The sequence below is a fragment of the Diaphorina citri genome, unplaced genomic scaffold, assembly GCF_000475195.1.
Source record: "Diaphorina citri unplaced genomic scaffold, Diaci psyllid genome assembly version 1.1 scaffold717, whole genome shotgun sequence".
NCBI classification, from domain to species: Eukaryota; Metazoa; Arthropoda; class Insecta; order Hemiptera; family Psyllidae; genus Diaphorina; species Diaphorina citri.
In genome coordinates, this window is record NW_007378150.1 from 97,000 (window position 1) to 124,278 (window position 27,279).

The 27,279-nt window shown below is 38.7% G+C and overlaps 3 protein-coding genes and 1 long non-coding RNA gene across 5 annotated transcripts in view; 2 read left to right on the top strand and 2 right to left on the bottom strand.

Moving 5' to 3' along the window:
- The first annotated feature begins 6,441 nt into the window (after nt 1-6,441).
- On the top strand, nt 6,442-9,262 carry LOC103511472 (facilitated trehalose transporter Tret1-like). The gene is made up of 3 exons (XM_026825230.1): nt 6,442-6,561; nt 7,368-7,676; nt 7,843-9,262. Exons 1-3 carry the CDS (start codon nt 6,492-6,494, stop codon nt 8,919-8,921), a joined length of 1,458 nt encoding a protein of 485 aa, XP_026681031.1. The 5' UTR covers nt 6,442-6,491; the 3' UTR covers nt 8,922-9,262.
- A 480-nt stretch (nt 9,263-9,742) lies between these two features.
- LOC103511473 (facilitated trehalose transporter Tret1-like) lies at nt 9,743-15,452 on the top strand. 2 transcript variants are annotated; one of them, XM_026825225.1, is made up of 4 exons: nt 9,743-9,913; nt 12,666-12,791; nt 13,598-14,581; nt 14,707-15,452. In XM_026825225.1, exons 2-4 carry the CDS (start codon nt 12,722-12,724, stop codon nt 15,102-15,104), a joined length of 1,452 nt encoding a protein of 483 aa, XP_026681026.1. In that variant the 5' UTR covers nt 9,743-9,913; nt 12,666-12,721; the 3' UTR covers nt 15,105-15,452. The 2 variants fall into 2 exon arrangements, with proteins under 2 accessions (XP_026681026.1, XP_026681027.1); XM_026825226.1 differs by having other exon boundaries at nt 13,598-14,542; nt 14,668-15,452.
- Nucleotides 15,453-17,532: 2,080 nt separating this feature from the next.
- LOC103511474 (protein gone early) overlaps nt 17,533-27,279 on the bottom strand; it is a 56,098-nt gene continuing 46,351 nt past the window's right edge. Inside the window, exons 7-13 of the mRNA XM_026825215.1 lie at nt 25,025-25,232; nt 23,655-23,875; nt 22,830-23,011; nt 21,543-21,659; nt 20,324-20,588; nt 19,222-19,391; nt 17,533-18,522 (exon numbers count right to left, since the gene is read on the bottom strand). Coding sequence (XP_026681016.1) covers nt 18,420-18,522; nt 19,222-19,391; nt 20,324-20,588; nt 21,543-21,659; nt 22,830-23,011; nt 23,655-23,875; nt 25,025-25,232 — 1,266 coding nt within the window. The 3' untranslated portion in view covers nt 17,533-18,419. The remainder of the gene's footprint in view (nt 18,523-19,221; nt 19,392-20,323; nt 20,589-21,542; nt 21,660-22,829; nt 23,012-23,654; nt 23,876-25,024; nt 25,233-27,279) is intronic.
- LOC113468375 lies at nt 20,873-21,450 on the bottom strand. The gene is made up of 2 exons (XR_003392144.1): nt 21,374-21,450; nt 20,873-20,967 (listed from the first exon to the last, which is right to left on the bottom strand). It is a non-coding gene; the product is annotated as an uncharacterized LOC113468375 (long non-coding RNA).

Here is a 27,279-nt window from a genome sequence, read left to right on the forward strand (position 1 = left end):
ATCACCAATCCATCTTTTTTTCTGCCAAACTTTTCACTATTACGTTAATACATTATGATGTATAGGGAACTTATACTATGGAATGAGAAATTTTGTTATTAGAATGGGTCCAAATCGGGAAATTAGTGAAAATTTGAAAACATCCATTTTAGAATCCCCATAGTCCACAAAAGTGATTTTTCTTCTTTTGGAATTCCTACGTAAAATCTCAGTTGGTCTCTTCCACATATATTTCAGCTCACTCAGCACCTATTCGAGCAAGTTGTCTGCCAAACTTTTCACTATTACGTTAATACATTATGATGTATAGGGAACTTATACTATTGAATGAGAAATTTTGTTATTAGAATGCGTCCAAATCGGGAAATTAGTGAAAATTTGAAAACATCCGTTTTGGAATCCCCAGAGTCCACAAAAGTGATTTTTCTTCTCTTAGAATTCCTACGTAAAATCTCAGTTGGTCTCTTCCACATATATTTCAGCTCACTCAGCACCTATTCGAGCAAGTTGGCAGCAAGGTTCCCTATGGTTTGGACCTGGTATCTCTCAACATTCAGCGAGGCAGAGATCATGGACTACCCGGGTATCCAAAATGGCGCAAATATTGTGGCCTTAGTGAACCGAAAACCTTTGACGATTTGAAAGACCACGTGGACGATGAATCTCTGAAGCTGCTGTCCAAAATATACAAGTAAGAAATAATTCTGCTACTTTAGCTCTGTTGTTCTTTCCAAAGCCGCGTTGATGTGTGTTTTTCATTTCACTTCCCCTCCTGACGTTATCTCTTCTGTGGACGATGAATCTCTGAAGCTGCTGTCCAAAATATACAAGTAAGAAATAATTTTGCAATTTTGCTACTTTAGCTCTGTTGTTCTTTCCAAAGCCGCGTTGATGTGTGTTTTTCATTTCACTTCCCCTCCTGACGTTATCTCTTCGAGTGAACGCCGCGTCCTAAATTTCTGAAGCGACTCTCGAGTAGTATTCAATTCCGCCATATTTGTTTTGTTTCGTTTGGTTTCAATTTTTACTCCCCCTCTTGACACCAAGAAAAACAGGGCTTTTATTTTCTTGCTCAAAAGATTGGTCTGGCCATACAGAGAGGAAACGCTACGTGCATCCTAGGGTCTCTACCGGAGGAGAGATATTTTAGTGATTTTTTTTTTATATTTGAATAAATAAATATCTTCTTCAATAACGATAATGAAAAACAATCCTATTGAATTTTGCAGATCAGTGGATGATGTAGATATGTACACAGGAGGTCTCTCAGAGAAGCCACTAGAGGGCGGTATGCTCGGTCCCACCATGACGTGTCTAATTGCCAACCAGTTTGTCCGAATGAAATCAGGGGACAGATATTGGTACGAGACTTCGGAACAGCCTCAAGCGTTTACTGCAGGTAAGGGTGTACCATTCGTTTTATCTCTTTCTCTTTCTTTCCTCTTCTTCTCTCACTTTTCTACATATATCTCAAATCGGAATGTTTTGTTAGGTAAATAAAATATTAAGACACCCTGAATATGATCTAACTTTACTGGGATTGACACCCCCTCTGTCTTTTTTCGGTAGGGCGCATTAACTCCAGCTAGTAGGTCTGTCACGCCGACTCCTTAGGTGGATTAAATCATATTGTACAACTTGATGAAATATCGCGATTGATGAAATATTAAGATTTGCCCGGGTAGATAAGAAATCATATAATTCAAGTGATGACGTGTGATGGAGACTGATGGGGTAGATTTTAATCAAAATTTAAAATCAACCAAGCAGATTGCAGATTCTGCTTCTTTATTACCAATCCATCTTTTTTTCTGCCAAACTTTTCACTATTACGTTAATACTCGTACATTATGATGTATAGGGAACTTATACTATTGAATGAGACATTTTGTTATTAGAATGCGTCCAAATCGGGAAATTAGTGAAAATTTGAAAACATCCGTTTTGGAATCCCCAGAGTCCACAAAAGTGATTTTTCTTCTCTTAGAATTCCTACGTAAAATCTCAGTTGGTCTCTTCCACATATATTTCAGCTCACTCAGCACCTATTCGAGCAAGTTGGTAGCAAGGTTCCCTATGGTTTGGACCTGGTATCTCTCAACATTCAGCGAGGCAGAGATCATGGACTACCCGGGTATCCGAGATGGCGCAAATATTGTGGTCTCAGTGAACCGAAAACCTTTGACGATTTGAAAGACCACGTGGACGATGAATCTCTGAAGCTGCTGTCCAAAATATACAAGTAAGAAATAAGTGAAACAAAACATGGCTGAACCAATGAGATTCCGCTTTGGACGTAAACACAGCGAAATCTCACAATCTCATTCGTTCAGCCATGTTTGACTGGCTTTTATTTCACATAATCGAATACAATTTAGGCTGGCTTGAAAATATTCTAATTGGCGATTAAATATGATTATTCGATTATGCACAACAAATTGTTAGGTAAATAAAATATCCACCTTCATCTCTATGATTCGCCACGGACTGGAATCGAACCCGCGACCAACGTAGACGCGCTTCCCTCCAAGCTAACTAGTATCGTATTCGATCATGTGAAACAATACGTGACGGAACCAATGAGATTCCGCTTTGGACGTAAACACAGCGAAATCTCACAATCTCATTCGTTCAGCCATGTTTGAATGACTTTTATTTCACATAATCGAATACAATTTAGGCTGGCTTGAAAATATTCTAATTGGCGATTAAATATTTTATTTATTTATTTGACTACACGCTAAGCATCAAGGCCATGTGTGGGCGATTAAATATGATTATTCGATTATGTACAACAAAATATTTGAAAATACGTTGAACATACCTATACCTACTGTAACTGGTGTATTGGCGTATGACCTGATCCGAGAGTGGAAATCGGGTTTTCATTAATTTCTTCCCTGGTCTATCTCTCATGTTAGTTCTCCCCTGACATGGACCTTGATCCAAACTATTGTCAGACATGCTGCTAGCAGTTCCCAGGACACTAGACCCTGGTATAAACTGATTTATCATTGCATTAAATTTAAGGAAAATTCATTCGCATGTTCTTATTGTATTCTTGCACTTGTGCTAAGATCACCTCTTTAGTACAATACAACAAACACACCTCTCCAGTACAATTGTTTGACATCTGAATCTTCTCTTGATTTTTCAGCTCAACTGGATGAAATCCGCAAAACATCCCTGGCCGGCATCATCTCATTGCCAACCAGTTTGTCCGTATGAAATCAGGGGACAGATTTTGGTACGAGACTTCGGAACAGCCTCAGGCATTTACTGCAGGTAAGGCGAACAATTCGTTTTTATCTCTTTCTCTTTCTTTCCTCTTCTTCTCTCACTTTTCTACATATATCTCAAATCGGAAATAAAATATCCACCTTCATTTCTATGATTCGCCACGGACTGGAATCGAACCCGCGACCAACGTAGACGCGCTTCCCTCCAAGCTAAGTTGTTAGGTAAATAAAATATCCACCTTCATTTCTATGATTCGCCACGGACTGGAATCGAACCCGCGACCAACGTAGACGCGCTTCCCTCCAAGCTAACTAGTATCGTATTCGATCTTCAGTACAATTGTTTGACATCTGAATCTTCTCTTGATTTTTCAGCTCAACTGGATGAGATCCGCAAAACATCCCTGGCCGGCATCATCTGTCAGAACTCAGACCATGTCAAACATTCTCAACGTAAAGTCATGGAGTTGGTGAATGCTGATAATCCTAGAGTACCATGTGCCGAGATTGCACAACCTGATCTTACCCATTGGATGATGAATCAGAAACAGAAACATTCTCAACGTAAAGTCATGAAGTTGGTGAATGCTGATAATCCTAGAGTACCATGTGCCGAGATTGCACAACCTGATCTTACCCATTGGATGATGAATCAGAAACAGAACTATTCTCAACGTAAAGTCATGCAGTTGGTGAATGCTGATAATCCTAGAGTACCATGTGCCGAGATTGCACAACCTGATCTTACCCATTGGATGATGAATCAGAAACAGAACCTCAAGCTATCTGCTCCAGTCGTGTCGAGTAATGTTGTCAAGTTTGGCAGCAAGGTAGTCTCTGGCAACATTGCTTTGGCCAATGGAGAACAGCTGTGGGATGGGAAGTTACCTGTAGAGATACCCATAGCTCCTTCAGGGGATAAAGGACATCGCACTTTAGTCTGGTCAGGAACTCTGAGCACAGTTTCCCTACAGAGTGCTCAATTCTCAGGGCAGTTCCTAGGACCTTCTGGTAATGGATCATTCAAACTGGATCTGGAAGTATTCTGGAATAATACAAAGCCAGATGTGTTCAGTGCATCTGGAAATATCACCCTTATATTTGCTGAAAGAGGTAACATGTCCTACCTGTTATCTTCTCAACTGTTGGGCTCCTCTGCGGAGACGTCTAAAATCATTCTTTTTGGTCATTATGTGAAGAATGATACTGCCTTCATCTGGGGTGGAAATTCTACGAGTATCTTAGTCGATAAGCAAGGCGTAGATGCTGTTCAGGTCGAAACAAAAAACTCCCAGCCACTAAAGGCACAAAGTTAAAGGAGAAAAATTAAGCTCAAGGGGGGAGAGGGGGGGCTCGGCCCCCTCTAAATACGGCCCTGTAGGTAGGTACCTACCAATAACCTATCACACATTTCATACGGATATATCACAGTCAGTAGGTACATAGGTAGGTAACTCGTGTTGGATGATAAAACAATAGGTACCTACTAAACACAGCGTGACGACAAAATAATGTCGAACACAGGTAGCCGATTTTCTATCTTGACCATAACATATGTACATATTTACCCAAGTATAGCAGGTCATAATTATTATTATGTGTACCTGTGTTAGGTAGACATATTATGTATGTTGTGGTACACATGTATTAGGTTTAGGTACACACACATAGGTATTCTAAAAAACTGCCGTCAAGTCCTTTCACTTGCCTGACCGACCTCAAAAGTGTAGTGATCGACCCCAGTGGACTTCGGGTCTGGAGGTTAGTGGTTCGAGTCCAACGGAAGTTATATATACTGGTGTACTCGTGGTTCTTGGTCAAAGGGTTGAATGGCTAGGCACTGAGACTAAGTAGGCGTCCACAATGGAGAACCGACCATCAACCAATTTGACCATAGCCTAGTACCGACCCAAGAGAAAATAAACAAACCATGCTAATAGAAGCGTCCTCAACAGACCCTTGACCATGGCTCCGATTATATAGTACCCACTACCGACCCTCGCAGAAAATGAAAGAGATGGAGCCTAGTATTTTTTCTGCGATGTTAGATGGGTTTGCATGCATTTTTGATGATTCTCCGTTGTGGACGCTTACTAAGGGTTTAGCTCGATTCCCATTACGTTCAAGTCACGGTAAATTCAACGTGACTTGAACGGAAAGTGTAGTATATACTCCCACTTAAAGGCCAGAAGGACCTTTGATGTCTGCACGCACCTTAAAATAAAAATGTGCTGACCAAAATGATTTTTCCAAAGTTGAAAATTTTATCTCTCAGTTGGTAATCGAACCCACGTCCTCTCGCTGACCATTCGAGCGAGCTAACCTTTGTGCAACAAATAAACGAGTTTGTGGCACTATGGCACCTACACAACCTTTTCTTTGGTAGACGTTTGAATCCTTATTATCATTATTACCAAGCAGGGCCTTATTAAGGCGCAATCCTTTATTTTAGGGTACCACGCTATTTACTTATTATGTAATTACTTATTCTATGCTTATCCGAGAAAATCATAAATTTTCTTCCTCGTCAGGATTTGAACCCAGCCCAGCAATATTATGAATCCCGGATCAAGAGAGTCCGTATCCTTGACCATTAGGTCACAGAGGCGGACTCACCCTTCTTATTCCAAACGGAATAGCTTCGCCGCGCGGTGGAAGATACAAGACTAGCCACTCCGACTGTCTGACAAACTTGGAACTATTAGGAGAGGGAGTAGCGGGCCCAAATATTAGTATAGCTAGGGTTTTCGGCATTGAAGCCCAAGGCAGTACGATCAGATTACATCTTTTGTGACTTCTAGTGGGAGGAATTTAGGCACCCCTGTCAATTATCTATGTTAAGCATAAATGCTTGTCACAAATATCGTTCCCCCCTTAGTACACTACGCTAAATTTCATTACTTGACTTGGATTCGATCATTCGAACCACCAACCTCCAGATTCAAAGTCCACCGTGCTAAGGTTCATGTGGGAGGATAGAAAATTATAAACTCGGGCCCTGGAGTACCTCGGATCAAATTTCAATACAAAGAAGGCCATTGTTTGTTTGTTAGCTACCTAATACACGTTTCAGCATCGTATTCTTTTCTTTTAGAAGGTGCGATCACTACGGGTAATATGGATTAGCAAGAGTGAAAGACAAGAGCAAGGATGAAGGAGGACCATGTGGAAAGTATAGAAACCGGCTCGGTGTTCAGACAATTGATCACTACGGGCAATATGGATTAGCAAGAGTGAAAGACAAGAGCAAGGATGAAGGAGGACCATGTGGAAAGCATAGAAACCGGCTCGGTGTTCAGACAATATCTCGTCACTATCATAGGTAAGTTTGAGCCGATTAATTGACAAATGAATTGGAAAATATCCTAACTTTAAGTTCACCGTGAAATACTTTCCATTATTATTTTTTTTTTGGGGAGTTCCATATAGGACGTATACTTTATTAATAAAAAGAAAAAAAAAAAATCATGACTACTATAATCTTTCCATTATTATTATTTTTTAAATGTTAATATGGATCTTCACAAAGTTACAGTCATCCAGCCAAACCTATTTATTTACCTATTTTATTAATTTGGTTAACTTACTCGCACAAATAAATTAACTAAAATGAACGAGTTTTATTTAAAACTAATTACATAGGTACTATACGTACATAAAAATAGGATGCGGACTTACCTTAAGGGCCACGGATGTTACCCTGCGGTGTTGAACGGGGTTAAAGCCAACTTGTGATTATATCAAATAACACTGAGTGCATTCCACAGGACCACACATACACACAGCAACTGACACTACTTAACACTTCATTGTCCGAAAAGCCGATAAGAACTGCACGACACAAATTAAAATATCACATGTTGTTAAATGCGTTCCACAGATCCATAAAAAAGAACTTCCTATTCCTAATGCAACGTAGGTATTTTTTTCCCCCACGTTCCTGTATAAATGTTTATTGGAATTTTTAATGGCTAGGTAGTCTAGGTACTCTCGGTACTTATACTGGAACTTGTCCCCTCAAACACACACATTCTCCGCCGATTGTTTGAGTAAAATACCTACACATTTTTTTCAAACGAGAATTCGTGACTTTCATGACCTAGTAAACATCTTGTTTATTTATTTCAGTGACTCTAAGCACACTCAACTATGGTATTCTGGTGGGGTGGCCTTCTCCTGTACAACGATTACTGCAGTCCAAAACTAACCCGGCCATTGGAGATGAACCATTCACTGATGATATGATGGCAATGGCAGGCGCCGTCGTGTATATTGGCGCAACCATAGGATCCTGCTTCTGGGCATTCGTTGCTAACAAGATTGGGAGACAGAAGACCTCCATTCTGATAGTACTACCCTATGTGATCACATGGACTTTAGTATGCTTCACCAATAGTTCCACCAGTTTGTATATCGCTCGAATGATAGGAGGCTTGGGTAATGCTGGCTCCATAATAAACGCTCCCATGTATGTGGCAGAAATCTGTACGCCCAGACTTGCAGAAGACCTCCATTCTGATAGTACTACCCTATGTGATCACATGGACTTTAGTATGCTTCACCAATAGTTCCACCAGTTTGTATATCGCTCGAATGATAGGAGGCTTGGGTAATGCTGGCTCCATAATAAACGCTCCCATGTATGTGGCAGAAATCTGTACGCCCAGACTTCGAGATCATCTTGGTCCATTCCTCATGGTGTTTGGATGTATTGGTACGTTGTATGCTTATACCTGTGGCTGGCTCTTGCCTTTCCATATATTCAACTATATGAATCTTGTCATAGCCATTTTCTCCGTCCTAGTAACGTGCTATCTGCCCGAGACACCAGTCTATTACTTGAAGTGTAATGAGCTGAGGAAAGCAAAGAGATCATTAATTTGGTTGAGGAACTATCAAGAGGATAATGAGGAACATTTAAATGCACTGGAAACAGACTTGAAAGTTCTGGAGTCTTCATTTCTAAATCGAAACAGTTTAACACCATGGAGGGATCTACTCATACCTTCCACTAAGAATGCTGTGCTTGTAGGTTTAGGTTTGATCTCTTCTATCCAGTTCTCAGGCATTGCTGTTGTAACAGTGAATGCTGTGGCTATATTCACAAGTGCTGAGGTAAATGTTGGTACTCCGGTCAAGTTGGCCCCTCATCTTTCCTCTATCATCATAGCAATCCTGCAGCTGCTCAGTGCATTAGGTTCTGTGTACATAGTAAGCAAGTTCAACAGGAAATTCCTCCTTATAGTTACTTACACACCCATATCATTCTTCTTATTCCTCTTGGGTGTATTCTATTATTTAAAATTTATCAATTTCCAACATTTACACCACGGAGCATTAGCACCCTTGGTATATTTATCAATCTATATTGTTGCATACTACATAGCAGCAGGACCAGTGACATACATAGTTTTGTCCGAAATTTTCCCTGCTGAAAATCGCAACTTATGTATGGGTATAGTGATGTTTTATCAACACATACTCATGGGTTCATTGGTTCGCTTGTTCCCTGTCATGAAGAGGAATATTGGTATGTTTGGATGTATGTGGACATATTCACTTGTGACTTTTATAGGGGTTATTTTAATTTTCCTCTATCTACCCGAGACCAAGAACAAATCATTTAAACACGTCGTGCAAAAACTGAGTCACCTACGAAAATTGAAATCAACTCCAAGCTGACGTTTAGAAGGTGGGGAGTGGGAGCGGGGGATACAGAAACTACAGATTGGAAAAATAGTCTAGTTCAAAACGCAAATGACAAGCACTAAAGCAAACTCAAAAATAGCTATTTGTAACAGATAAAATAGTAATTAAAGTCAGGCTTTTTAGGTAGATCAAAATTGAAGACTTTTATTTTGGTCGTGAATTAATCTCAAGTGACATGATGTCCAAATTTGAAACTCAAAAAAAGTTACACTTAAATTCGAAATATAAAAGTAGGTAATATAAACACTATTTACAAGGTATGATACAGACTGAAACGAAATAATGCAAATAAGAAACGGGGGGGGGGGGCATAGCATAGCAAAATAATTTCAATGTGTACGTATGTTTTGGGAAAATGTACGTAGGTACCTATATCTTCATTCAAATGAAGTGGATGTAGAAAAAGTAAAAATTCATTTTTTAAATACAACTGGGGAAGGGAAAATCAAGAAGACAAGTGTTATTCATTACGTACTTTAAATACAATAGATGTATTTTCCTTTCCTACAGTAGTAGTATTTTCGTAAATGGAAACGATTTCCCCTTTTCACAATGGCTGATTTCCTATGGTTTATAGTACGGACGCTACATCAACAAAAAGGGGAAATGAGCTTTAAAAGAAGGGAAGTCGTCTCAGTTTCCGTGAGGAAAATACGACCAATGTAGGAAAGTGAAAGTGTCCGAATTTGAATTACTTTTTTTTCTACGAATCTTCATGATTTTTTTTTCTTTTTTTTTCAATAACAAACCTAGTCAGTAGAGTTATATCAAAAGATTTTTTTTTATTTTTGTCTGATAGCTATAATTTTCTCAGTACCAAGTAGGTACCTATCCACGTCTCAGTAAACCAGGGTTCTTGTCACTCTCTTTGTACGTGGAAATAATTATCACCTAGGTACCTACGTCACGCGTCGTTCGCAAATAAAATAATAATGAGAGCAAGCAATCAGCAAAATCGTACGTAGGTAAGTTCAGTTTCCGACTTCACATTCTTTCAGCGGAAGTATTTTAGGTACGTCAGTTTTTTTTATGAGTGTTCTACCGCCGTTTTTATTTCATAGCAATGAAACAACTGCTACATTAGACGCATGTGGTCTGTGTCGTGACATGTCCATCCCGTGGTATGCCTCTCATCAGATGGACGAGAAGAGATATAATACTTCCCATTTAGGTGCTGATCCCCCCCCCCCCTTTTCCTAGGTTTGATAGAGGGAGCTGTAACAGCGGAGGCCTTATCGTCTCGAAAACGAAGAAGGATAGGCAAAAGCTAGCAGTCCCGAGAAAGAACTTTCTGTTTCGGATAAAGTCCGTCCTAAGCGGGGTCGAATCCGTGACCTAGTGCTTACAAGGCGCCCTACCTTTCAAGCTAACAAGAACAGTTTGTGCACCCCTGTTGGGACCTAACTTGTAGGACCGGTTCAATTATACCTAATGTATGCATAGTTGCATAGGAATATAAAGTGACACTCGGTAACTACAGAAACAGCTTCGCAAGCAAATTTGCGGTCTGATTTTTCTACTACTGAGCGATGCCAGCCTAGTTAGCTTGGTTGGTAGAGTGTGTGCCTTGTAAGCGCTAGGCCGCCGGTTCGATTCCCGCCCGGGGCCGATTTTATCCTAAACGGATGATGTTCTTTCTCGGAAATAATAATAATAATAATAATAATAATAATAATAATAATAATAATAATAATAATAATAATAATAATAATAATAATAATAATAATAATAATAATAATAATAATAATAATAATAATAATAATAATAATAATAATAATAATAATAATAATAATAATAATAATAATAATAATAATAATAATAATAATAATAATAATAATAATAATAATAATAATAATAATAATAATAATAATAATAATAATAATAATAATAATAATAATAATAATAATAATAATAATAATAATAATAATAATAATAATAATAATAATAATAATAATAATAATAATAATAATAATAATAATAATAATAATAATAATAATAATAATAATAATAATAATAATAATAATAATAATAATAATAATAATAATAATAATAATAATAATAATAATAATAATAATAATAATAATAATAATAATAATAATAATAATAATAATAATAATAATAATAATAATAATAATAATAATAATAATAATAATAATAATAATAATAATAATAATAATAATAATAATAATAATAATAATAATAATAATAATAATAATAATAATAATAATAATAATAATAATAATAATAATAATAATAATAATAATAATAATAATAATAATAATAATAATAATAATAATAATAATAATAATAATAATAATAATAATAATAATAATAATAATAATAATAATAATAATAATAATAATAATAATAATAATAATAATAATAATAATAATAATAATAATAATAATAATAATAATAATAATAATAATAATAATAATAATAATAATAATAATAATAATAATAATAATAATAATAATAATAATAATAATAATAATAATAATAATAATAATAATAATAATAATAATAATAATAATAATAATAATAATAATAATAATAATAATAATAATAATAATAATAATAATAATAATAATAATAATAATAATAATAATAATAATAATAATAATAATAATAATAATAATAATAATAATAATAATAATAATAATAATAATAATAATAATAATAATAATAATAATAATAATAATAATAATAATAATAATAATAATAATTTTCTGGATACCAAGTAGGTACCCACTACCCACCCACGTCTCAGTAAAACAGGGTTCTTGTCATTCTATTTGCAATTTTGCACGTGGAAATAATTATCAATTTAGGTACCTACGTCACGCGTCGTTTGCATATAAAATAATAATGAGAGCAAGCAATCAGCAAAATCGTACCTAGGCAAGTTCAATTTCCGACTTCACATTCTTTCAGCGGAAGTATTTTAGGTACGTCAGTTTTTTTTTTTTTAATGAGTGTTCTACCGCCGTTTTTATTTCGTAGCAATGAAACAACTGCTACATTAGACGCATGTGGTCTGTGTCGTGACACGCCCATCCCTTGATATGTCTCTCATCAGATGGAAGATATAATACTTCCCATTTAGGTGCTGATCCCCCCCCCCCCTTTGTCAGGATTTGAACCCAGCCCAGCAATGTTTTGAATCCCGGATCAAGAGAGTCCGTATCCTTGACCATTAGGTCACAGAGGTGGAGTCGCCCAGTCGCCCTTCTTATTCCAAACAGAATAGCTTCGCCGCGCGGTGGAAGATACAAGACTAGCCACTCCGACTGTCTGATAAACTTGGACCTATTAGGAGAGGGAGTAGCGGGCCCAAGTATTAGTATAGCTAGGGTTATCGGCATTGAAGCCCAAGTCAGTACGATCAGATTACATCTTTTGTGACTTCTACTGGGAGGAATTTAGGCACCCCTGTCAATTATCTATGTTAAGCATAAATGCCAATGCTTGTCACAAATATCGTTCCCCCCTTAGTATACTACGCTAAATTTCATTACTTGACTTGGATTCGATCATTCGAACCACCAACCTCCAGATTCAAAGTCCACCGTGCTAAGGCTAAGGTTCATGTGGGAGGATAGAAAATTATAAACTCGGGCCCTGGAATACCTCGGATCAAATTTCAATACAAAGAAGGCCATTGTTTGTTTGTTAGCTACCTAATACACGTTTCAGCATCGTATTCTTTTCTTTTAGAAGGTGCGATCACTACGGGTAATATGGATTAGCAAGAGTGAAAGACAAGAGCAAGGATGAAGGAGGACCATGTGGAAAGTATAGAAACCGGCTCGGTGTTCAGACAATATCTCGTCACTATCATAGGTAAGTTTGAGCCGATTAATTGACAAATGAATTGGAAAATATCCTAACTTTAAGTTCACCGTGAAATACTTTCCATTATTATTTTTTTTTTGGGGAGTTCCATATAGGACGTATACTTTATTAATAAAAAGAAAAAAAAAAAATCATGACTACTATAATCTTTCCATTATTATTATTTTTTAAATGTTAATATGGATCTTCACAAAGTTACAGTCATCCAGCCAAACCTATTTATTTACCTATTTTATTAATTTGGTTAACTTACTCGCACAAATAAATTAACTAAAATGAACGAGTTTTATTTAAAACTAATTACATAGGTACTATACGTACATAAAAATAGGATGCGGACTTACCTTAAGGGCCACGGATGTTACCCTGCGGTGTTGAACGGGGTTAAAGCCAACTTGTGATTATATCAAATAACACTGAGTGCATTCCACAGGACCACACATACACACAGCAACTGACACTACTTAACACTTCATTGTCCGAAAAGCCGATAAGAACTGCACGACACAAATTAAAATATCACATGTTGTTAAATGCGTTCCACAGATCCATAAAAAAGAACTTCCTATTCCTAATGCAACGTAGGTATTTTTTTCCCCCACGTTCCTGTATAAATGTTTATTGGAATTTTTAATGGCTAGGTAGTCTAGGTACTCTCGGTACTTATACTGGAACTTGTCCCCTCAAACACACACATTCTCCGCCGATTGTTTGAGTAAAATACCTACACATTTTTTTCAAACGAGAATTCGTGACTTTCATGATCTAGTAAACATCTTGTTTATTTATTTCAGTGACTCTAAGCACACTCAACTATGGTATTCTGGTGGGGTGGCCTTCTCCTGTACAACGATTACTGCAGTCCAAAACTAACCCGGCCATTGGAGATGAACCATTCACTGATGATATGATGGCAATGGCAGGCGCCGTCGTGTATATTGGCGCAACCATAGGATCCTGCTTCTGGGCATTCGTTGCTAACAAGATTGGGAGACAGAAGACCTCCATTCTGATAGTACTACCCTATGTGATCACATGGACTTTAGTATGCTTCACCAATAGTTCCACCAGTTTGTATATCGCTCGAATGATAGGAGGCTTGGGTAATGCTGGCTCCATAATAAACGCTCCCATGTATGTGGCAGAAATCTGTACGCCCAGACTTCGAGATCATCTTGGTCCATTCCTCATGGTGTTTGGATGTATTGGTACGTTGTATGCTTATACCTGTGGCTGGCTCTTGCCTTTCCATATATTCAACTATATGAATCTTGTCATAGCCATTTTCTCCGTCCTAGTAACGTGCTATCTGCCCGAGACACCAGTCTATTACTTGAAGTGTAATGAGCTGAGGAAAGCAAAGAGATCATTAATTTGGTTGAGGAACTATCAAGAGGATAATGAGGAACATTTAAATGCACTGGAAACAGACTTGAAAGTTCTGGAGTCTTCATTTCTAAATCGAAACAGTTTAACACCATGGAGGGATCTACTCATACCTTCCACTAAGAATGCTGTGCTTGTAGGTTTAGGTTTGATCTCTTCTATCCAGTTCTCAGGCATTGCTGTTGTAACAGTGAATGCTGTGGCTATATTCACAAGTGCTGAGGTAAATGTTGGTACTCCGGTCAAGTTGGCCCCTCATCTTTCCTCTATCATCATAGCAATCCTGCAGCTGCTCAGTGCAATAGGTTCTGTGTACATAGTGAGCAAGTTTAACAGGAAATTCCTCCTTATAGTTACTTACACACCCATATCATTCTTCTTATTCCTCTTGGGTGTATTCTATTATTTAAAATTTATCAATTTCCAACATTTACACCACGGAGCATTAGCACCCTCAACAGGAAATTTCTCCTTATAGTTACTTACACACCTATATCATTCTTCTTATTCCTCTTGGGTGTATTCTATTATTTAAAATTCATCAATTTCCAACATTTACACCACGGAGCATTAGCACCCTTGGTATATTTATCAATCTATATTGTTGCATACTACATAGCAGCAGGACCAGTGACATACATAGTTTTGTCCGAAATTTTCCCTGCTGAAAATCGCAACTTATGTATGGGTATAGTGATGTTTTATCAACACATACTCATGGGTTCATTGGTTCGCTTGTTCCCTGTCATGAAGAGGAATATTGGTATGTTTGGATGTATGTGGACATATTCACTTGTGACTTTTATAGGGGTTATTTTAATTTTCCTCTATCTACCCGAGACCAAGAACAAATCATTTAAACACGTCGTGCAAAAACTGAGTCACCTACGAAAATTGAAATCAACTCCAAGCTGACGTTTAGAAGGTGGGGAGTGGGAGCGGGGGATACAGAAACTACAGATTGGAAAAATAGTCTAGTTCAAAACGCAAATGACAAGCACTAAAGCAAACTCAAAAATAGCTATTTGTAACAGATAAAATAGTAATTAAAGTCAGGCTTTTTAGGTAGATCAAAATTGAAGACTTTTATTTTGGTCGTGAATTAATCTCAAGTGACATGATGTCCAAATTTGAAACTCAAAAAAAGTTACACTTAAATTCGAAATATAAAAGTAGGTAATATAAACACTATTTACAAGGTATGATACAGACTGAAACGAAATAATGCAAATAAGAAACGGGGGGGGGGGGCATAGACCTTAACATAGCTATTTGTAACAGATAAAATAGTAATTAAAGTCAGGCTTTTTAGGTAGATCAAAATTGAAGACTTTTATTTTGGTCGTGAATTAATCTCAAGTGACATGATGTCCAAATTTGAAACTCAAAAAAAGTTACACTTAAATTCGAAATATAAAAGTAGGTAATATAAACACTATTTACAAGGTATGATACAGACTGAAACGAAATAATGCAAATAAGAAACGGGGGGGGGGGGATAGAGCTTAAATAAAACATGAGGAAACTTAAGTCGTACTTGATTTAAACTTAACTCATTCCGCCACATAGCAAAATAATTTCAATGTGTACGTATGTTTTGGGAAAATGTACGTAGGTACCTATATCTTCATTCAAATGAAGTGGATGTAGAAAAAGTAAAAATTCATTTTTTAAATACAACTGGGGAAGGGAAAATCAAGAAGACAAGTGTTATTCATTACGTACTTTAAATACAATAGATGTATTTTCCTTTCCTACAGTAGTAGTATTTTCGTAAATGGAAACGATTTCCCCTTTTCACAATGGCTGATTTCCTATGGTTTATAGTACGGACGCTACATCAACAAAAAGGGGAAATGAGCTTTAAAAGAAGGGAAGTCGTCTCAGTTTCCGTGAGGAAAATACGACCAATGTAGGAAAGTGAAAGTGTCCGCAAAGAATTTGCTATGTGGCTGAAGACATACGGGGGGAAATCACGGGGCAATGGAGTTCTGATGGTCCTTAATCACAATATGTCTAAATCTAAATTTTAAATACGATTATGTACATGTCAACAGGTGCATAAGGCAGTTGTCTGCCGGATTTTATGCATTTATGCTTTGAATTTATTTTAATAAATTTTATTTTTTAGGGCCTCAAAAAAGATTTGATTTGTTTGAATAAAATAAAAATATTTAATACACCTTTGAAAAATGATCTTGAATCTTGCCATTGGTTTTGAATATTGATAAGACCAATAATAATCAGAAAAAAAAAAAAACTGATTTGAACAAAAACTAAATAAATATCTCATTTTGAGATCAGTGTCCTATTTATACATATTCCAATAGTGATCAACGATCATTAATTTTATACCAGCTCTATAGAATCGACAATATAGTCAACATACAATAATACATTGACATAAATTGTCAAATATGTAATACTGTTTATTCATTTTCATTTAATTTTAGCATATAAAGGTATAAACACACTATTATTACGTCATGTGAGCTCACGTGACGTTAATTCTCACTGAAGTGCATGTCACGATACAGTTAAAATATTCTAATTGGTGATTAACTTGAACTCACTCCCATTTAATAGTCTAGGAAACGAAAACTTTGGCGGACAAAAATGACGTAGTTCTGATTTTTTAATCACTTGTAAAATATTTGATCGTTCGTTGAACGTACGTTGACTGGAGTGTGACCTGACCGGATAGTGGAATTCGGACTTTATGAGAGATAAAGTGGTAAACCTTTCAATGGCTGAGGTCATTTATTAAAAGGAATTTTAATTCTGTAAGCACAAGTGTATTTAATGCCATCAAGTCTTTCTCTCCGCCTCTCTAAGAGAGTAAAAACCAATTATTATCGTAATTTTCTTTTAATCGGGTTTCGTTGACACGCGAAGAAGAAAGGAGAGAAAGGGATCTTCATTTTGAAGGTACAGACTACTCGTATACAAAGTCCTGACTTATTGTCTTCGTATTTGAACAAGAAGTATACATAGTAGAGAATATGTATAAGGTGAATAGATGTATTTTCCTTTCCTACAGTAGGAAACGATTTGCCCTTTTCACAATGGCTGATTTCCTATGGTTTATAGTACGGACGCTACATCAACAAAAAAGGGGAAATGAGCTTTAAAAGAAGGGAAGTCGTCTCAGTTTCCGTGAGGAAAATACGACCAATGTAGGAAAGTGAAAGTGTCCGGTACGGATGCTACATTGCTACATCAACAAAAAAGGGGAAATGAGCTTTAAAAGAAGGGAAGTCGTCTCAGTTTCCATGAGGAAAATACGACCAATGTAGGAAAGTGAAAGTGTCCGCAAAGAATTTGCTATGTGGCTGAAGACATACGGGGGGAAATCACGGGGCAATGGAGTTCTGATGGTCCTTAATCACAATATGTCTAAATCTAAATTTTAAATACGATTATGTACATGTCAACAGGTGCATAAGGCAGTTGTCTGCCGGATTTTATGCATTTATGCTTTGAATTTATTTTAATAAATTTTATTTTTAAGGTCCTCAAAAAAGATTTGATTTGTTTGAATAAAATAAAAATATTTAATACACCTTTGAAAAATGATCTTGAATCTTGCCATTGGTCTTGAATATTGATAAGACCAATCAATAATAATCAGAAAAAAAAAAAAAAAACGGATTTGAACTAAAACTAAATAAATATCTCATTTTGAGATCAGTGTCCTGTTTATACATATTCCAATATTGATCAACGATCATTTTATACCAGCTCTATAGAATCGACAATATAGTCAACATACAATAATACATTGACATAAATTGTCAAATATGTAATACTGAATACTGTTTATTCATTTTCATTTAATTTTAGCATATAAAGGTATAAACACACTATTATTACGTCACGTGAGCTCACGTGACGTTAATTCTCACTAAAGTGCATGTCACGATACAGTCAAAATATACTAAACTTAGTGATTAAATGGAATTCACTCCCATTTAATCGCCTGTAAAATATTGGATCGTTCGTTGAACGTACTGTGACTGGAGTGTGACCTGAATGGATAGTGGAATTCGGGCTTTATGAGAGATAAAGTGGTAAACCTTTCAACACGCGAAGAAGAAAGGGAATTATTTTCGTCATCTTCATTCAATTTTCACCCTGTAGGTACAGACTACTCGTATACAAAGTCCTGACTTATTGTCTTCGTATTTGAACAAGAAGTATACATAGTAGAGAATATGTATAAGGTGGTACTTATATAACATCAGGGCAGGCAGATTCAGTATACAACTCAGCTTCCGAAGAACAACTGTACACATCTGAGAATTGTTTGGACTGCGACAGAATTGTTTTCAATCTGAAATAAGAAAACAAGAATGAATAAAATTAAATGAATTAAAGCAAAGAGATGAGAAAACACGTTTTTTTTTTTTTTTGAAGAGGTTTGATAGAGGGGACTGTAACTGCTATGGTCTTATCGTCCCGAAATCGAAGAGAGAAGAAAGACAGGATAGGAGAAAGCCAGGCAAAGAGATGAGAAAACACGTTTTTTTTAAGAGGTTTGATAGAGGGGACTGTAACTGCTATGGTCTTATCGTCCCGAAATCGAAGAGAGAAGAAAGACAGGATAGGAGAAAGCCAGATAAAGAGATGAGAAAACACGTTTTTTTTTAATAGGTTTGATAGAGGGGACTGTAACTGCTATGGTCTTATCGTCCCGAAATCGAAGAGAGAAGAAAGACAGGATAGGAGAAACCCAGCCGTTCCGAGAATGAACCTCATCCCTTCAGGATAAACTCCGCCCCGGGCGGGAATCGAACCCGCGGCCTAGCGCTTACAAGGCAGACGCGCTACCAACCAAGCTAAATAGGCTGGCAGTGTAGGCAATGTAATTTAAATGAAAGTGTTCTAAATTATGCTCGACACGATTTTTTTCCCCGAACGGCAAGTGGGAACGGGCCTTTGATGAATCATACTTACAGAGATTTTAATGTATAATAAATGTCCCACAACGGGAAATTTGTTTAAAAATAATAGTCATAATAATAAAACTTACAGCGCTGAGTCACTTAATTGTCCCAGTATACTGAGGAGCTGATTGTGTTCTCGTGACGTCACAGAACATACTCCCTGACTATAGGCGAGGAAGAAGAGAGAGGGAGGCTCTACCGTTTCCAAAGCAGGTTGATGAATGTGAGGCGTGGACTCTAGTAAGGACTCTAATGCCTGGAAGAGAGAAAAACAGGATAAAATAAATATGTACGTATACACATATGGGGAAAAATGGCCTAATGGCCCCAAATTCCAACATTTGTAACAACAATAAATTTAACACAGTTAGTAAACATGAGTAGGAGGCCAGCATAGTTAGCTTAGTTGGTAGTGCGTCTGCCTTGTAAGCGCTAGGCCGCGGGTTCGATTCCCGCATAATAAATGTCCCACAACGGGAAATTTGTTTAATAATAATAGTCATAATAATAAAACTTACAGCGCTGAGTCACTCAATTGTCCCAGTATACTGAGGAGCTGATTGTGTTCTCGTGACGAGAGCGGTTCCCTGATAGTACTACCCTATGTGATCACATGGACTTTAGTATGCTTCACCAATAGTTCCACCAGTTTGTACATCGCTCGAATGATAGGAGGCTTGGGTAATGCTGGCTCCATAATAAACGCTCCCATGTATGTGGCAGAAATCTGTACGCCCAGACTTCATGAGGCGTGGACTCTAGTAAGGACTCTAATGCCTGGAAGAGAGAAAAACAGGATAAAATAAATACGTATACACATCTGGGGGCCCAGACTTCGAGATCATCTTGGTCCATTCCTCATGGTGTTTGGATGTATTGGTACGTTGTATGCTTATACCTGTGGCTGGCTCTTGCCTTTCCATATATTCAACTATATGAATCTTGTCATAGCCATTTTCTCCGTCCTAGTAACATGTTATTTGCCCGAGACACCAGTCTATTACTTGAAGTGTAATGAGCTGAGGAAAGCAAAGAGATCATTAATATGGTTGAGGAACTATCAAGAGGATAATGAGGAACATTTAAACGCACTGGAAACAGACTTGAAAGTTCTGGAGTCTTCATTTCTAAATCCAGACAAAAGTAAACTATATCTGTTTAAATTCAGATTGTAGTCCCAGGCCTTACCTTGAACGCCTGTCGTACGGCAGATATCCTCGTCATGGTCTCATAGGTAGTCACATTGCCCAGGGCACTACTAGACTGTACTGTCCGCTCTATACTTCTGCCTATACACGGGGCAGACTCTGCCACCACGCGCTGAGAATCGTTTACCGCCGGGAACTCTGAGTCTAGCAGAGCGCCATCCGTGGAGTAGAGAACATTCCATGGGGATACTGAGGAGAGGACGGCCTGGCTGAGATCAACACCTAGACGACCGTAGATGAGGGACCTGTGAGGAGAAGAATAAGAATTATTATTTTAAAGACGGAGCAATCTCCGTGGTCGAGTGGGTATCACACTAGGCTTGCACTCCGGAGATCCCGGGTTCGAAGTTTTTTCGGCATTACCAGTGTAAAGATTTTATTTTAAGCAACCTCCGTGGTCGAGTGGGTATCACATTAGGCTTGCACACTGGAGATTCCGGGTTCGAAGTTTTTTTCGGCTCTGTTCGTGGAGATCGGGGTGCACTCAGCCTCTCGAGGACAATGACTGCCGGGAACTCTGAGTCTAGCAGAGCGCCATCCGTGGAGTAGAGAACATTCCATGGAGATACTGAGGAGAGGACGGCCTGGCTGAGATCAACACCTAGACGACCGTAGATGAGGGACCTGTGAGAAGAATTTTATTATTATTTTAATCTTTATTTCAGAATATTAGGTACATAACATACATACTTCTCCTCCCAAGTTATTATTGTAACTTCTGAGAGGAGGTTGGTGATTATCGTGTAAAGATTATTATTTTAAGCAACCTCCGTGGCCGAGTGGGTATCACACTAGGCTTGCACACTGGAGATTCCGGGTTCGAAGTTTTTTTCGGCTCTGTTCGTGGAGATCGGGGTGCACTCAGCCTCTCGAGGACAATTGAGTAGCTACTATAATCGAGCAGCGACCAGTGGCGGCATTACCGGTGTTAAAAGTACATTTCCTTAGGTTTCCTTAGTGTTCCTGATTACCAGGCGAGCATCTTCACCACTCCACTATCTTCTTCTTCTTCGCCTTTTGCCATACTTACAGGGTGTACTCTGGATGGTAAAAGGGAGCAGAAAGAATGCCGGATGGTACCACGATAGTGTTCGCAGACACGATGTACACTATCTTCTTCTTCTTCACCTTTTCCCATTTTCAGATAGACCGATGACCACTACACTACCAAGGGTATTAAAATAAAATGCCATACTTACAGGGTGTACTCTGGATGGTAAAAGGGAGCAGAAAGAATGCCGGATGGTACCACGATAGTGTTCGCAGACACGATGTAGGATATGGCCAGGTCTGGGGAGACTATAGCATCTAGCCATCTGAAACAAGCAGCACACGTTTATGAAATAATTATTTAATAATAAACTATGTAGTTAGCTTGGAGGGTAACGCTCTAGGTCGCGGGTTCGATTCCCACCCGGGGCGAACTTTATCACAGATTTTTTTTCCTCGGAGATGAACCATTCACTGATGATATGATGGCAATGGCAGGCGCCGTCGTGTATATTGGCGCAACCATAGGATCCTGCTTCTGGGCATCGGAAACTGTAAGTAATAACCGAGGAATTCAAGATAGAAGGAGTACAGGATAGGAGAAAGCCTGCCGTGAGAGAACGAACCTTACCTGTTTATGATAAAGTTTGCATTGGACGGGAATCAAACCCGTAACCTGGTGTTCACAAGGCATGCGCATTACCCTCCAGGCTAACTAGGCTGGCTAAGGATGTTGGGAAAACGTGGTAGAAACGTGAGCTCACGAGACGTGATAGTAGTATAGCTGTCCTGAACGAGATTACCTACACCTACAACATTCTGGGAAAACTTTAAACTACATCTTTCAGACTCCATATGAGCTCACGTGACGTGTGGCAGTGTGTTTTCACGTTTTTGCTTACCGGTGAATTATATTGATCCTCAATGAAGTAGAAGTTTCTATCGGGCAAGCCGAGTCCAGCCGGGTAGCTGTCCTGAACGAGATACATTATGGGAATACTTTAAACTACATCTTTCAGACTCCATATGAGCTCACGTGACGTGACGTGTGGTAGTGTGTTTTCACGTTTTTGCTTACCGGTGAATTATATTGATCCTCAATGAAGTAGAAGTTTCTATCGGGCAAGCCGAGTCCAGCCGGTTTTTTTCCTAAAAGTACTTTCTTTATTTGATAAGTGAACGATCATTTAGAATGAAACAAAAAGTAGATATCACAATAATTACAGTAGAGACAATATCCGCCATACAGATACTTAACTTTAAGTTTAGTACTTTCAAATGTTCGTATGTTAATTGAAAAGGTTCCTTCTCGGAACGGCTCTTTATTTCGGGACGATAAGACCTCAACAGTTACAGTTCCTTCCATAAAAGAGTTCTCTCTGGGAACTTGAAAGTTTGATCAGAAAATTTCCGCCCTGGCTGGGATTGGAACCCAGCACCTCCGGGTTGAGAGTCTCTCGGACACAAAGATGGACAAGGTAGATTGAAGAACATACCTAGTTTCATCAGTAGGGGTAACAAGTCGCCTCTGTAGTTCCAGTTGTCGGAACAGATTGCCAGATTCCACGGCTCCGAAGAAGTCATTCTTGTACACATAGAGAGAACTGTAGTACTCATTCACATACTTGTCCAAACTCAGAGGATTGGGGAGACCGACTTGCAGGCTGATACTCTGGATCTGAAATCAGTCACATTAGATAAAAAATAATTATTTGCAAAAAAATATTATCATACTCAAAATTGGTGTGGCTCCACCTTGAACAGGGAGTAGACCAGCCTAGTCTGGCCGAGAGACTTTAATCAGAGAGCATTCCAGCCTAAAATTTCCTTTGCTAAGGAACTCTAACTGCGAGAGTAATAGAGGGGATGATAGAAGGCACTAATACAGTTGGAAGGCCACCCCTCGACTACATAAAGCAGATCATGAGAGACATGAACGTGACGACATACTAGGAAAGCAGAAGATCGAGAATCATGGCGTACTGCTGCAAACCAGCCCCTCGGCTGTTAACCAATGATGATGAGAATTACCAAAAGTTCGAGTGCGAAAGACATCCACTCGTAAAATTTGTAGCCAAAACCAAATGTCAGCCCAAAGTAATCACCCTAGTAATGTCAGGCCAAAGTAATCACCCTAGGGCTGATTGAGAGGTTGACGAAAAACGCTGACTCTTATTTGTTTAGGATTAAATCCACCGCGGGCATGAATCGACCTAGCGCTTACAGGTTATCTGCTAACCTAGACACACTATCCTCCAAAGGGTAACTAGGCTGGCACCATGGTCTGAGGCTCTAAGCTAACTAGGCTGCTATGATTTTACCTTTTGCAGAATAAAGTTGCGTAGTTCGGGGGAGAGCCAGCCAGCTTGCTTATAGTTGTTCACGATGGTTGACCGGACAGCATTGAACACTTTATCGACCGATTCTGTCACTTGAGCTGAAGGTGGATTGTTCTTCTGTACCAGAGCAGTCACTCCTAGACCCATATAACGCTGGAGGGTGTCGACACAGAACTCCCATCGAGGTAGAGGTAACACTTCACCTGAAGAGGAGAGGTTTATGTTAGATGATTGTTGGAACATGGAACACAGAAGTTAATCGTGGAATAGAATTGCTCTAATTCGAGAAATTCCCCAATTTCCAATAAAGTTAATTTTATAAAGCTCTAAGGTAGGATAGCTAGGATAGCCAGCATCACGCGACTGTCCAGATGGTCACTCATCCGGTCAACAACCACGAGCAACATTGCTTAACTTCAGTGAATCATTAGGAACCTAGTGCGGAAGGTAGGATAGCTAGGATAGCCAGCGTCACGCGACTGTCCAGATGGTCACTCATCCGGTCAACAACCACGAGCAACATTGCTTAACTTCAGTGAATCATTAGGAACCTAGTGCGTTATCGGCACTCGCTTTTGGTAACTTTAACCATCGGTAAATGGTCTAACTATTCATTGAATCAGGGTGTCTACCAAAATGGAAAAATAAAATTCCCTGACTTTTCTCGGTTTTCCAGTCCATTTTTTCCAAATTTCCCACCCTATTAGTAAAAAGGACGAAGTCGATAGCCGTGTTCTTGTATTGACCCAGCAGCCCAGCACCTAATTGGGAAGTATTGAAGGATATACGACGGGAAGGGCATGCTACGACACAGACCAAACGAGTCTAATGTAGCACTTGTTTGATTTCTACGGAATAAAAAAAAAGCAGTGAAACAGCACTTAATTTATTGCCATTATTTTGGCCATGGTCGAATTCACCCGGGGTACGAGTTTTGGTAGGTCCATAGGTTTTTGTCTTCCTTATTTTTTAAACGCTATTTGGTCTTGAACCACCAAATCCGAAGTCCACTAACAACCAACTTCCCAGTAAAAAGGACGAAGTCGATAGCCGTGGTCTTGTATTGACCCAGCACCTAATTGGGAAGTATTGAAGGATATACGACGGGAAGGGCATGCTACAACACAGACCACACGAGTCTAATGTAGCACTTGTTTGATTTCTACGGAATAAAAAAAAGCAGTGAAACAGCACTTAATTTATTGCCATTATTTTGGCCATGGTCGAATTCAGGCGGGGTACGAGTTTTGGTAGGTCCATAGGTTTTTGTCTTCCTTATTTTTTAAACGTTATTTGGTCTTGAACCACCAAATCCGAAGTCCACTAACAACCAAGCTACTGAGGGTGGTTACTCACCGAAGGGGCAGACTGTTTCACTTCGCGCAGAGTGACCTTTTTGTAGCCAGAGTTGATATCTTTGAGAACATCGGCCTCGGGAGTGATTTCAGCAAGTCTTATCTCATAGTGAAAGATGTCATCACATAGTTGTTTGGCCCCCACACTTGTAACGCCCAGGAGCTGGGACATGTCACTGATGTAGGTCTGATAGGCGAGGAGAATCTAAAACACAGAGAGAGTTATTTAGTGATAAATAAAATGTTTGATATGGGAAACTGTAAGTAATAACCGAGGAATTCAAGACAGAAGGAGTACAGGATAGGAGAAAGCCTGCCGTGAGAGGGGAAACTGTAAGTAATAACCGAGGAATTCAAGACAGAAGGAGTACAGGATAGGAGAAAGCCTGCCGTGAGAGTAAATTAAAATGTTTGATATGGGAAACTGTAAGTAATAACCAAGGAATTCAAGACAGAAGGAGTACAGGATAGGAGAAAGCCTGCCGTGAGAGAACGAACCTTACCTGTTTATGATAAAGTTCGCATTGGACGGGAATCAAACCCGTAACCTAGTGTTCACAAGGCATGCGCACTACCCTCCAGGCTAACTAGGCTGGTTAAGGATGTTGGGAAAACGTGGTAGAAATGTGAGCTCACGAGACGTGATAGCAGTATAGCTGTCCTGAACGAGATAACCTACAACATTCTGGGAAAACTTTAAACTACATCTTTCAGACTCCATATGAGCTTACGTGACGTGACGTGTGGTAGTGTGTTTTCACGTTTTTGCTTACCGGTGAATTATATTGATCCTCAATGAAGTAGAAGTTTCTACTAGGAATGATGGTTCACGAAATATGCGCTTGTAACAAGCCAATATCAAAAAAAATCGAAAGTTATATCCACTTTTTTTTTTACACCAATAATTTACGACATACAGCCTGATTCCCTCGAATTTGCCATCAAAAATTTTGTCAAAAGAGAACGAATGTGCCATCAACTCATCCCTTCAGGATAAACTCCGCCCCGGGCGGGAATCGAACCCGCGGCCTAGCGCTTACAAGGCAGACGCGCTACCAACCAAGCTAAATAGGCTGGCATTGTAGGCAATGTAATTTAAATGAGAGTGTTCTAAATTATGCTCGACACGATTTTTTTCCCCGAACGGCAAGTGGGAACGGGCCTTTGATGAATCATACGTACAGAGATCTCTCTGTGATATCTCCAAATATTTCAACATGGATTTTTTTTTTCAAGAGTTTCCATTAGAGTATTTAAGATGACCAAGGAGTCTTTCCTATGTAACTTTTCACGAGAACTGAGGAGCTGATTGTGTTCTCGTGACGTCACAGAACATAATCCCTGACTATAGGCGAGGAAGAAGAGAGAGGGAGGCTCTACGGTTTCCAAAGCAGGTTGGTGAATATGAGGCGTGGACTCTAGTAAGGACTCTAATGCCTGGAAGAGAGAAAAACAGGATAAAATAAATACGTATACACATCTGGGGGAAAAATGGCCTAATGGCCCCAAATTCCGACATTTGTAACAACAATAAGTATAACACACTTAGTAAACATGAGTAGGAGGCCAGCATAGTTAGCTTAGTTGGTAGTGCGTCTGCCTTGTAAGCGCTAGGCCGCGGGTTCGATTCCCGCCCGGGGCGGATTTTATCTAAACCGCGAATACCGCGAACAACCGCAGATACCGCGAACAAACCGCGGAAACCGCGGATACCGCGAACAAACCGCGGATACCGCGAACAAACCGCGGATACCGCGAACAAAACGCGGATACCGCGAACGAACCGCGGATACTGCGCACAAAACGCGAATACCGCGAACAAAACGCGAATACCGCGAACAAACCGCGGATACCGAGAATAAATGGCCAGGTCTGGGGAGACTATAGCATCTAGCCATCTGAAACAAGCAGCACACGTTTATGAAATAATTATTTAATACCAAACTATGTAGTTAGCTTGGAGGGTAACGCTCTAGGTCGCGGGTTCGATTCCCACCCGGGGCGAACTTTATCACAGATTTTTTTTCCTAGGGAAATATTGACTAGCCAGAGTCCACATGATGTACTTGCTCAGGGGTCTGAAAAAACGAGCGGAAAAGAAGTTAACACCAGAAATTGTGGGAATAAGGAAGGAAATTCCGCTTTCCCCGCAACTTGGAAGGAATGGTGATGAAAAAACTATGAACAAAAGAGAAAGAAGGGAAGGAGAGAAAGCCGATATCTTGGTAGGAAAAAAAAAAAAAAAAAACGCA